This window comes from Hemiscyllium ocellatum, chromosome 7 (assembly GCF_020745735.1).
Source record: "Hemiscyllium ocellatum isolate sHemOce1 chromosome 7, sHemOce1.pat.X.cur, whole genome shotgun sequence".
NCBI classification, from domain to species: domain Eukaryota; kingdom Metazoa; phylum Chordata; class Chondrichthyes; order Orectolobiformes; family Hemiscylliidae; genus Hemiscyllium; species Hemiscyllium ocellatum.
Window position 1 is genome coordinate 83,365,800 of NC_083407.1, and position 12,866 is coordinate 83,378,665.

A 12,866-nucleotide genomic window follows, 5' to 3' on the forward strand; every position below is an offset into this window, starting at 1 on the left:
TACAAACATTTCATCCCCTTTCTAGGTGACATCCTCAGTGCTTGGGAGCCTCCTGTGAAGCGCTTCTGTGATGTTTCCTCCAGCATTTATAGTGGCTTGTCTCTGCCGCTTCCAGTTGTCAGTTGCTGTCCGCTGCAGTGGCCGGTATATTGGGTCCAGGTCGATGTGTTTGTTGATAGAATCTGTGGATGAGTGCCATGCCTCTAGGAATTCCCTAGCTGTTCTCTGTTTGGCTTGCCCTATAATAGTAGTGTTGTCCCAGTTGAATTCATGTTGCTTGTCATCTGAGTGTGTGGCTACTAAGGATAGCTGGTCGTGTCGTTTCGTGGCTAGTTGGTGTTCATGGACGCGGGTTGTTAGCTGTCTTCCTGTTTGTCCTATGTAGTGTTTTGTGCAGTCCTTGCATGGGATTTTGTACACTACGTTGGTTTTGCTCATTTTGGGTATCGGGTCCTTTGTCCTGGTGAGTTGTTGTCTGAGAGTGGCTGTTGGTTTGTGTGCTGTTATGAGTCCTAATGGTCGCAGCAGTCTGGCTGTCAGTTCAGAAATGCTTTTGATGTATGGTAGTGTGGCTAGTCCTTTGGGTTGCGGCATGTCCTCATTCCGTTGTCTTTCCCTTAGACATCTGTTGATGAAATTGCGCGGGTATCCGTTTTTGGTGAATACCTTGTATAGGTGTTCTTCTTCCTCTTTTTGCAGTTCTGGTGTGCTGCAGTGTGTTGTGGCCCTTTTGATGCAACTTTGTTTGTGTGTGTTGGGGTGGTTGCTTTCATAGTTCAGGACTTGGTCTGTGTGTGTGTGGCTTTCCTGTATACCTTCGTGCTGAATTCTCCGTTTGGTGTTCTCTGTACCATCACGTCTAGGAATGGGAGCTGGTTGTCCTTTTCTTCCTCTCTCGTGAATCGGATTCCTGTGAGTGTGGCATTGATGATCCGGTGTGTGTGTTCTCTATTTCTGTGTTTTTAATGATTATAAAGGTGTCGTCCACATATCTGACCCAGAGTTTGGTTTGTATTTGCAGTAAGACTGTTTGTTCTAACCTTTGCATTACTGCTTCTGCTATGAGTCCAGAGATCGGTGAGCCTATGGGTGTTCCATTGATTTGTTTGTATATCTGGTTGTTGAATGTGAAGTGTGTTGTGAGGCACAGGTCCAGTAGTTTAAGTATGCCGTCTTTGTAAATAGGTTCAACTGTCTGTTCTGTATGTCCAGCAGGTTGGATATTGTTTCTCTGGCTAGGGTTTTGTCAATCGAGGTGAACAGTGCCGTTACATCGAATGAGACCATGATTTCTTCCTTGTCTATGTGTATATTTCTGATGATGTCCAAGAATTCTTGTGTTGACTGTATAGAGTGTCTGGATCCGCTGATTAGGTGTTTCAGTTTCTGCTATAGCTCTTTAGCCAGTTTGTGTGATGGTGTCCCTGGTAATGATACTATGGGTCTGAGTGGGATGTCTGGTTTGTGTGCTTTAGGTAGTCCATAGAATCTGGGGGTGTTGTTGCTTTCACGTTTCATTCTTTGTAGGTCAGACCTGGTTATCTGTCTGTTTTTTTGTAGATTCCTCAATGTGTTGACTATCCTATTGGTGAGCTGGGAGTTGGACTGGGGGGGCATTATCATCCCTAATCCAACTCCCAAATTCAGCATCACCCTCTTGAACTGTCCCACCTGTATATCTTCCTTCCCACCTATCTGCTCTACCCATTGCTCCAACCTATCACCATCACCTCCCACCTGCATTTACCTATTGCCTTCCAAGCTACCTTCCCCACAGCCCAACTCCCAGCCTCTATTTATTTTTCAGCCTCCTTCCCCCCCTCACAATCTCGATGAAGGGCTTATGCCTGAAACATCATCTCTCCTGCTCCTCAGATGCTGCCTGACTTGCTGCCCTTTACCAGTACTATACTTTTCTACACTGATCTCTAGCATCTGCTGTCCTCACTTTCTCCTTATTTTCCAATATGTGTATCATGATATAACATTTGTTCAGATGCCCTACTCCATGAGGAAATGACTATCTGCATGGAGCATCTGAAGCAACAAGCAACCATATGCCCACTGATTTTCATCAATGTCCTGTACAGTCACTGTTTGTCTTTACAGATCGGTTGCAGACTTCCCCAATCAGCACTTCACTTGACCAGAGCAAAGTGCTTTCCAGCTCTTGGCTCGGAGAGAAATGTTAGTGGGATATCTGAGGGAAAATGAACAAAGGGTACAAGGAAGTGAGATTCTGTTCAAAGCATGTCCATGTCTCACTCCTTGTTTTGCTAGACACTTCGTTAATGTGTCCCACAAATGTTAGGCATTGCAAGATGGTAGAATAAAAATGTGAACCTAACCAATTCTGGAGTGAGAGTTCATTGACATAATAGGAGCGTTGAAGTAAGTGATTTGGGGGGAAACTGCTAAAGTGGAGAAAGGATTGAAAGTTACATGTGGCAGTAGTTGCTAAGCTGTATAGCACAGCACAAGATGCATAACTGTAGCATTTCCTCAGCCAAAATGTGTTAAGAAGGAGCAAGTTTTGACATCCTCCTTCAAGAGAGTAAATGTGGTGCTGCTACCAAACTGCATAAGGAAGAAAAATTGATAAAATCAGCCTTTTGATCAGGTAGAATTTCTGAAATTATTATTCCACAGTCTTAGGGAGTAAGAGTCAGCTGGTAGTCAGTGCCAGTACTATCACCCTCTGTGTAGCACAAGAGAAGATTATGTGCGACTTGGTGATGCGCACACTTGGAAGTTTACACATCCTGCATTCAATATCCTGGCTTGGAACACTAAATAAGGGAAGTCATGCATTTGTTGCTTCTCGCTTGATGGTTTGTTATGCTGGCCAATAGTCACAGATGGCACTTTTATACTATATTGATAATCCTATCCAAGTATAATAAAAATATTGGTGAAGGTATTTGAGAGAAAAAAAGCCATGAACGGTTCCTCATTTGCATATTTGTCCTCAAACAAGATAGTACACTACAGTATAGTACAGTATGCAGACTGCTGCGCAAAAGTTTCTTCCTGGTTAGCTAAAACACTTTTTTTAACCACTTTACACATAGACCTGCACAATGGGATGTGCAGCTGAAAACACTCAGGAAGTCTGTGTTGCTTCCTCAAGAAACAGTTAACGGATGCTACCTATTTAGGAAGTTCAACAACAATTAGTCATGTCAAGAAAATTCCAGACCAAAGTATAAAGGCAAGAAAATAAAAACAAAAAGTGAAAACATAATTTTAAAAGCATTTTAACAGATCACTCTATGCCTTTTCTATGCATTTTCAAATAAAAGGAGGTTATTTAAACTTGACTGAAGCTTCTGCCAGTTCATTTAAATATTTAAGTCTTTAAGTAATGTAATATACCTTATGCTAAATTGCCAATCAAGGATCCGAGAAAAAATGATGTACATAGTTTGGTCTTGAAACTCATTAATAGTCACAGTATTAAAGTGCCTCATGAATCGAGGTGTAATTGGGTTTCGACCACCACCTAAGAGCAACATAATTTTGTTATTAATTTTGTTATTGACATCACCACTATTAAGGAACATCAGACACATTATTAGTGAACAAAATAGATGCCAAAGCTCCACAAATATAGGCACAGAATCTTTGGCTTCCAGATGGTCAGAAACGGGACATTCCAGATGTGCATCCAGATCCAATGGAAGTCCCAGCACAATGACAGTAAGCCAATTGCTTGTGAAATTTATACTTTGGGTGACCAATTACCTGGTGCCTGGAACTCACTAAACAAAACTCCAAAAAAGTGCTGGAGAAACACAGTAGGTTGGGCAGTATCTGTGGAGAGAAAAACAGGTTTAATATTTTGATCCCAATTGCCCTTCGTTAGAAGTGGTCACCCCACCACATAAATGGCTGCTCCACTGATTTCTGCTGAAAATTACAATCAATGCATTTCTAAATACGGCACAATGTGAATTGGCCTGGTGTTGTCATGGTTTACCAAAGAAGGCTGATGATAATATCCTAGGAATATTGCAGAGGCTGCCATTGAACTCCTATGCAGTGGTTCAGAATTTGTATCAGGACTTTGAGCAGAGCACAGAAAGAAAATTTGTCTAACATGGACCAAATGATTAGCTGTACGGCTACAACAGAGGTGACAGAGGCTCTACTGAGAGTTCTGTTCTCAGAAACTGGATATACTGGCAATGGAGTTGACTACTGTGAGAGGATTTCTGTTCTTCAATCTATTCTCACTCATATTCACAAAAGAGTATTCAGGATCGTATGAAATATCTTTTATGGCTGGCCTACAGGCTGTAGGCATAAAAGAAACACTTTACGGGAACACTTGAAAACACTAAATAAAAGAGCTTGCAGTGCTGTATGCACTCATTGTCCTGGATTGCAGTGCTCCAAGAAGGTAGCTCACCACAATTTTCTCAAAGACAACAGATTAGGGAATGACAATAAATACTGGTCTAGCCAGAGATGTCCCACATTCCTACAACAAATGTTTAAAAAGGACAGAAACTAAGGATTTTCACATTAGTGAATCTCAATTACTCCTGTTAACTACTGAACAAAGAGGGAATCGAGGTGTTAGATAAATTTGTTTTTCTCTTTGGAATTTGGTTTGTTTTTTTACAGTTGCAGAAAAGTGAGAGCAGAACATTCCAATAAGGGGACATGGAAGGCAAAACATTTTACCGATCCCTGGATGATGGAAGAGATTAGGGAGTGAGATGAAGCTGAAAAAGTCTGCTCATGACATGTCAGATAGACAATATAATTGAGAATCAAACTTACTATGAAGAGGAAAAAAATAAGAGAAACAAAGAGAGAGAGAAGGAAGTTTGGACTGGAGGCCACTGACTAATGGTGCACTGCAAGGATCAGTGCTGGATCCACTGCTTTTCATCATTTACATAAATGATTTGGATGTGAACATAGGAGGTATAGTTAGTAAGTTTGCAGATGACACCAAAATTGGAGGTGTAGCGGACAGCAAAAAAGGTTATCTCAGAGTACAATGGGATCTTGATCAGATGAGCCAATAGGCTGAGGAGTGGCAGATGGAGCTTACTTAGATAAATGTGAGGTGCTACATTTTGGAAAGGCAAATCAGGGCAGGACTTAATGGTAAGGTCTTGGGGAGTGTTACTGAACAAATAAACCTTTGAGTGCAGATTCATAGTTCCTTCAAAGTGAAGTCACAGGATAGTGAAGGATAATGAAAATAGGATAGTAAGGATAGGATAGTGAAGGCAGCATTTGGTATGCTTTCCTTCATTGATCTGAGCACTGAGTATGGTAGTTGGGAGGCCATGTTGTGGTTATACAGGACATTAGCTAAGCCACTTTTGGAATATTGTGTGTAATTTTGGTCTTCCTCCTATAGAAAGGATGCTATGAAACTTGAAAGGGTTCAGAAAAGATTTGCAAGAACGTTGCCAGCATTGGAGGGTTTGTGCTCTAGGGAGAGACTGAATAAGCTGGGGCTGTTTTCCCCGGAGCGTCGGAGGCTGAAGGGTAACCTTGTAAGGCTGATAAAATCATGAGGGGAGTCCAGAACTAGAGGTCATAAATTTAGGGTGAGAGGGGAAAGATATAAAAGGGACCTAAGGGGCAACTTCTTCACGCAAAGGATGATGTGTGTATGGAATGAGCTGCCAGAGGAAATGGTGAAGGCTGGCACAATTGCAACATTTAAAAGGCATCTGGATGTGTGTTTGAATAGAAAGGGTTTAGAGGGATCTGAGCCAAATGTTGGCAAATAGGACCAGTTCAGTTGAGCATAACTCAAACCCTCCAAACGCAGCACATCCTTGTTCATATTTTCTGAACCCTTTCAATTTTAATAATATCTTTCTTATAGTAGGGAGACCAGAATTGAAGGCAATATTTGAAAAGTGGCCTTACCAATGTCATAGAGTCATAGAGATGTACAGCACGGAAAGAGACCTTTTGGTCCAATGGCCTCACCAATGTTCTGTACAGCCAGACTCCCACATCCTATAAACAATAAAAAGAATGAAAGCATGGACAATAATAGTGGAGTAATTCCATTAAATTGGGAATTTACAAGAGACCATAATTAGAGAAGCTCAGATAACTTGGAGGGCTATGGTACTGGATATGGAAACAGAGTTAAGGATGAGGCAAGGTCTGGGATGGATCAGAAAACAAGCATCAGAATTCTAATGTCAAAACAGTTCTTGTGAACAGGAGCCAATGTCGGTGATCATGAGGTTTCATTCCTTTATTTAGACTTATAGCAGTTTGTTAGAACTGAATGGCTTGCTAGGCCATTTCAGACTGCAGTTAAGAGTCAATCATAACATAGCAAAGGTGAGTGGGAAAATGGAGGACTGGGAAGCTTTTAAAGAACAACAGAAGATTACTAAGAAGGAAATACGCAGAGAAAAAATGAGGTACAAAGGTAAACTGGCCAAAAATATAAAGGAGGATAGTAAAAGCTTTTTCAGGTATGTGAAAGGGAAAAAAATGGTTAAGACTAAAATTGGGCCCTTGAAGACAGAAACAGGTGAATATATTACGGGGAACAAAGAAATAGCAGAAGAGTTGAATTGATACTTCAGATCTGTGTTCACTGGGGAAGACACAAGCAATCTCCCTGAGGTAACAGAGGCTGAAGGACCTGAACTGAAGGGAATTTATATTTGCCAGGAATTGGTGTTGGAGAGACTGTTAGGTCTGAAGGCTGATAAGTCCCCGGGGGCCTGATGGTCTACATCCCAGGGTACTGAAGGAGGTGGCTGTAGAAATCATGGATGCGTTGGTGATTATTTTCAAGAGTTTGATAGATTTGGGATCAGTTCCTGCAGATTGGATGGTGGCTAATGTTGTCCCACTTTTTAAGAAAGGAGCGAGAGAGAAAGCAGGAAAGTATAGATCTGTTAGTCTGACCTCAGTGGTGGGAAAGATGCCGGAGTCAATTATAAAGGATGGAATTACAACACATCTGGATAGCAGGAACAGGATAGGTCAAAGTCAGCATGGATTTATGAAGGGGAAATTATGCTTGACTAATCTTCTGGAATTTTTTGAGGATGTAACTCTGAAGATGGACGACGGAGATCCAGTGGATGTAGCGTACCTGGACTTTCAGAAAGCCTTTGATAAAGCCCCACATAGGAGGTTAGTGAGCAAAATTAGGGCGCATGGTATTGGGGGCAAACTACTGACTTGGATTGAAAATTGTTTGGCTGACAGGAAACAAAGAGTAGTGATAAACGGCTCCTTTTTGGATTGGCAGGCGGTGACCAGTGGGGTACCGCAAGGATCAGTGCCGGGACCGCACCTTTTTACAATATATATTAATGATATAGAAGATGGTATTAATAGTAACATTAGCACATTTGCTGATGATACAAAGCTGGGTGGCAGGGTGAAATGTGAGGAGGATGTTAGGAGATTACAGGGTGACCTGGACAGGTTAGGTGAGTGGACAGATGCAGTTTAATATGGATAAATGTATGGTTATCCACTTTGGTGGCAAGAACAAGAAGGCAGATTACTACCTAAATGGAGTCAAGTTAGGTAAAGGAGCAGTACAAAGAGATCTGGGTGTTCTTGTACACCAGTCAATGAAGGCAAGCATGCAGGTACAGCAGGTAGTGAAGAAAGCTAATAGCATGCTGGCCTTCATAACAAGAGGGATTGAGTATAGAAGCAAAGAGGTTCTTCTGCAGTTGTATAAGGCCCTGGTGAGACCGCACCTGGAATGTTGTGTGCAGTTCTGGTCTCCAAATTTGAGGAGAGACATTCTGGCTATTAAGGAAGTGCAGCGTAGGTTCACGAGGGCAATTCCTGGAATGACGGAACTATCTTATGTGGAAAGATTGGAGCGACTGGGCTTGTATACCCTTGAGTTTAGCAGACTGAGAGGGGATCTGATTGAGGCGTATAAGATTATTAAAGGATTGGACACTCTGGAGGCAGGAAACATGTTTCCGCTGATGGGTGAGTCCCAAACCAGAGGACACAGCTTAAAAATAAGAGGTAGGCCATTTAGGACAGAAATGAGGAGAAACTTCTTCACCCAGAGAGTGGTGGCTGTGTGGAATGCTCTGCCCCAGAAGGTAGTGGAGGCCCAGTCTCTGAATTCGTTTAAGAAAGAGTTGGATAGAGCTCTCAAGGATAGTGGAATCAAGGGTTATGGAGATAAGGCAGGAACAGGATACTGATTGAGGATGATCAGCCATGATCATAATGAATGGTGGTGCAGGCTCGAAGGGCAGAATGGCCTACTCATGCACCTATTGTGTATTGTCTATTATTTAGGCCTCAACTCATATGTTGGCCAGACCAGGTAAGGACATTCGTGAACCAGATTGAACAATTGGCAATGGTTATTGAGAGATGAGCTTCTAATTCCAGGCTTTACTAAATTTAAATTCCACCATCTGCCACTGTGGAATTCAAACCCACGAACCATAACACTAGCTTGTGGATCTGGATGACTAATCCAGTGAGATTAACATTATGTTACCACCTCGACTCTAAATTTTGGATTTCCCTTGCACCTCTCTGCCTCTCTATCTTGCTTTCTTCTTTTAAATCATTCCATAAACTTAAATCTTCGACCAAGTGTTTCGTTATCTGATCCAATATCTGCTTACATGGTTCAGTGTGCTAGTTTGCTCTATAATTCACCTGTGAAGCAACTTGGAACATTGCATTATGTTTAAACCTCCGTATACATATAAGTAATGCTGTTATTCTTTGGATGAAACAGGCATCATTAACACTTTAGTAGTACCAATACTTTTAAGTTTAAGATGATTTGCTTATATTATTATTTTCCTATCTCCATAAATATTTATACTTTGTTTTAATATAGCACTGGAATACTCATGCCCCTTAAGAACTCACCTGGTGGTCCCATTGCACACATAATTTGAATGTCCACTAGTTTAATTGTGCTGCAGTCCTTTAGATCATACCAATTCCAATGGTCTAACCACTGACGTAGAAGCTCAACTGGTGGCTGAGCACCATAGACTTCTCTTTGTGGCATGTTCACATCATCCACAAATACAACCTGGATAAAGTAATAGCAGAGTGTTAAAATGAGAAATGTTGTATTTCAGGTTAATTTCAAAAGAAGAGTTTTTTCTAATCACCTGAGACATTTCGGGACCCTTTGACATTTAGAGAATCCACAAAAATTTATATCAGACATCGCACATGTGATGCCAACACAATTTATAATTGTAGCTTATAATTAACAAAATAAAAATGCTTGGGAGCAAATATTCTGATTAGGCACTCTGAGTAGAAGTTGAGAGTGTGTTGCTGGAAAAGCACAGCAGGTCAGGCAGCATCCGAGGAGCAGGAAAATCGACATTTTGGTAGCAGTCCTTCTTGACCTGCTGTGCTTTTCCAGCAACACAGTCAACTCTGATCTCCAGCATCTGTAGACCTCGCTGTCTCCACTCTGAATAGACGCTGACCTGATTAACCAGGGAAATTAAGAACAGTATCTAACTGAAAAGAAACATGCAATGTGGCAAAGATTAGTAAATCAAAGGATTTGAAAAGTTTTAAAAGCCAACAAAAGATGACCAAAGAAAAGGAAGAAAGTAACTGTGAGGGTAACTAGCAGCTAACATAAAAATAGACAAGAAGAGCTTGTTTAAATATATAGAACAAGGCAACTGTGAACATTGATTCATTGGAGAATGAGGTTGGGGAAATAATAAGGTGGTACTAGGAAATGGCAGAGGAGTTGAATAAATATTTTGCATCAGTCTTCACAGTAGAAGCCACTAATGATATTCTAAAATTCAAACTAATGAGCGGGTGAGGGTGAGGGTTGGGAGGGGAAATATAATATATTAGAGTTCTTCGAGTTAGGAAAGGGGAGCCATTAGATGTATTATGTTTGGATTTCTAAAAGGCTTTTGATAAAGAACCACACACACACGGCTACTTAATAAGGTAAGAATCCATGGTATTGGGGACAGTATATTAGCATGAAGAGAGTATTAGCTAACGGATAAAAAACAGTTGAGATAAAGAAGGCATCTTCAATGTGACAACCTGTAATAGTGGAGTACCACACAGACCAGTATTGTGGCCATTATTATTTACAAAATATATTAATAACCTGGATGACAGAAATTAACGCACTGTCGCCAATACATGATCCATTTGTTAATGACAAAAATAGGTGAAAGATCAAGAATGAGATTGATACAACAAGGCTATAGAGGGATATAGGTAGGTGAACTGAATAGGCAAAAAATGGCAAATGGAATATAACATGGGAAAATGATATGTTATACACTTGGCAAGAAGAGTGAAAGAGTAGAATATTATTTAAATGTGTAAATACTGCAGAAAGCTATTGCAGAGAAGAATTTGGGGTTCCTAGTACATGAATTAGAAAAAGCTGGCATGCGAGTTCAGTGGGAAACAAGGAAGGCAAATAAGTACAGTCAGTTCTGCTATAACGTGTGTTTCTTCAATACAAATTGACTTCAACATGATGAAAGAATTTAGATTGTTATTTGCAGAATGCAAACTTTCCTTACCTGTATTGGCTATAATGCGATTCCGGCCCCATTACTTTAAATGTTGCAGCTATTCCACGATTTTCTTATAACGCAAGACTGCACAAGAACTGAACTATCACATTATATTAGAACTGACTATATTTGCCTTTATTTGCCAGGCATGATTTTCCTTTTATGAAGTCATGATGACTCTACTTGGTTGGATGTTGAGTTTCTAAATGCTCTGTTATTACATCCTTTATTATGGATTCAAAAGAAACATCATATATAAATAGCGAGAACTAGTTAAAACTAGACATTGGTCAGATCACAGCTCAAATACTGTGAATAGTTTTGGTCCCTTTATCTAAGAAAAGATATATTAGTGTTGGTGGCAGCCCAGACAAGGGTCATTAAATTGATTCTGGGTATGAAGAAGTTGATTGGGTAGGGATTATACTCATTGGAGCTTAGAAAATAACAGGGGACCTTATCAAAACATTAGATTTTTAAGAGCTTGACAGGTTAGAGGCAAAGAGGTTGTTCACTTTTGCAGAAGAGGTTGGGCCCAGAGGGCATATTATCAGAGTAAGGAGTCACCCATTTAAGACAGAGATGAGGAGGATTTTTTTTCTGCCAGATGGTGGTGAATTCTTTATCACATAGGCTGTTGAGGCTGGGTCATTAAGCATTTTCAAGGCAGGTTAGACAGACTTTTAATCGGGAAGAAAATGGAATTGAGGATTATCTCATTGAATGGCAGAATGGACTCAATGGCCTATTTCTGCTTCAGTTTTATGATCTTATGGCCTTGTATATTTTTGACTTACTGGCATGGGAAACCTACAGTCCCCATCTGAAATAACTATAATCTACCACTCATACAGTCATCCTTTGTCAGCAGGAGGTCGCAATCCCATTTCAAGAATGACGGTCAAGGAAAGGGGAAGCACTCAAGGGAAAGCAGAATAGCAGGTTATCAAGAAACTTCAAATGATTCTCAGCAGTAATACACATTCACTACTTTTCTATTGTTGCCAAACTATTTGGTTATTAATTCAAAGTCTTAATTTCTTACCATTTTTTTGCCTAAAGGTGGGCCAAAAACTCCCTTTCTTCTTTTGTCCAGCTTAGACATGATGATGTTTTGAGTCTGAGCAGCAGTAGTTTGGGCTGAAAAGTTAATCAGCAATGGTTTATAAATGTCTTTGTTCAGATGATTTAATAAGAAATCCTAAAAGAAAACATTAGGAAGTTTATTAATACACAGAAAATACATTTCATTTCTCAATACACAGCTTAAATAGTACATAGCTAAAATTAATGGTTTGTTTTGTAATTATTTTTTCTAATATCATCAAAAACATGAAATTTTATATTCCACTGAATTCAATGTCTTTTTACCACAATCCTAAAGTAGAGTACAAACAAGAGTGATAGCAGAATATAATGCCTTACAAAATTTCAATTATACATTGCATTCTTTTCATGCTGGGAGCAACCTTCAATGTGATTAATTGTTATAATGTATATGGTAATTCACTGAAGACATGCAAAAACTGCCAGCCATCTTTATGAATTTGACTCCTAAAAACTGAAAAAACTGCGGATGCAGTAAGTCAAAAACAAAACTAGAAATTGCTGGAAAAGCTCAGCAGGTCTAGCAGCATCTGTGAAGAGAAATCAGAGTTACCATTTTGGGTCAGGTGACCCTTCCTTAGAACCCTTCCGTTTTTCTCTTCACAGATGCTGCCAGGCCTGCTGGGCTTTACCAGCAATTTCTGTTTCAGTTTCTTCATTTGCTAGTATCTATTTAAGTCGTGCTACTGGCAAAGAAGTGGTGAGAAAGCAATGTATTTTAATGTCAGCCTTGATTGCCCTAGAATAAAAAAAAAGTTTTGTAACAGTCTGCTTTGGTTAGCAGCACAGCCTCCAAAACAGCTTTTTTTTAGACTAGATTACTTACAGTGTGGAAACAGGCCCTTCGGCCCAACAAGTCCACACTGACCCTCCGAAGAGCAACCCACCCAGACCCATTCCCCTACATTTACCCCTTCACCTAACACTGCGGGCAATTTAGCATGGCCAATTCACCTAACCTGCACATCTTTAGACTGTGGGAGGAAACCGGAGCACCCGGAGGAAACCCATGCAGACACGGGAATAATGTGCAAACTCCACACAGACAGTTGCCCAAAGCTTTTCCTTTGTGAGGAAATATAGCATCCAATAGATTTGGTGTGTTTGTATACCAGATTATCTCATGCTGGTGAAGCACAGTGCCATCATCGTAAAATTAAGACAAACATTTGCGCTCAAACACGGAGGGCACTAAGAAGTCAAAAATATGAAGTAATATTCACA

At 40.4% G+C, this 12,866-nt stretch overlaps 1 protein-coding gene across 1 annotated transcript in view; it reads right to left on the reverse strand.

The window, feature by feature from the left end:
- Positions 1-12,866, reverse strand: part of dnah7 (dynein, axonemal, heavy chain 7) — a 343,519-nt gene that overhangs the window by 198,656 nt on the left and 131,997 nt on the right. The window contains exons 32-34 of the mRNA XM_060828125.1: positions 11,581-11,736; positions 8,878-9,046; positions 3,376-3,502 (exon numbers count right to left, since the gene is read on the reverse strand). Coding sequence (XP_060684108.1) covers positions 3,376-3,502; positions 8,878-9,046; positions 11,581-11,736 — 452 coding nt within the window. The remainder of the gene's footprint in view (positions 1-3,375; positions 3,503-8,877; positions 9,047-11,580; positions 11,737-12,866) is intronic.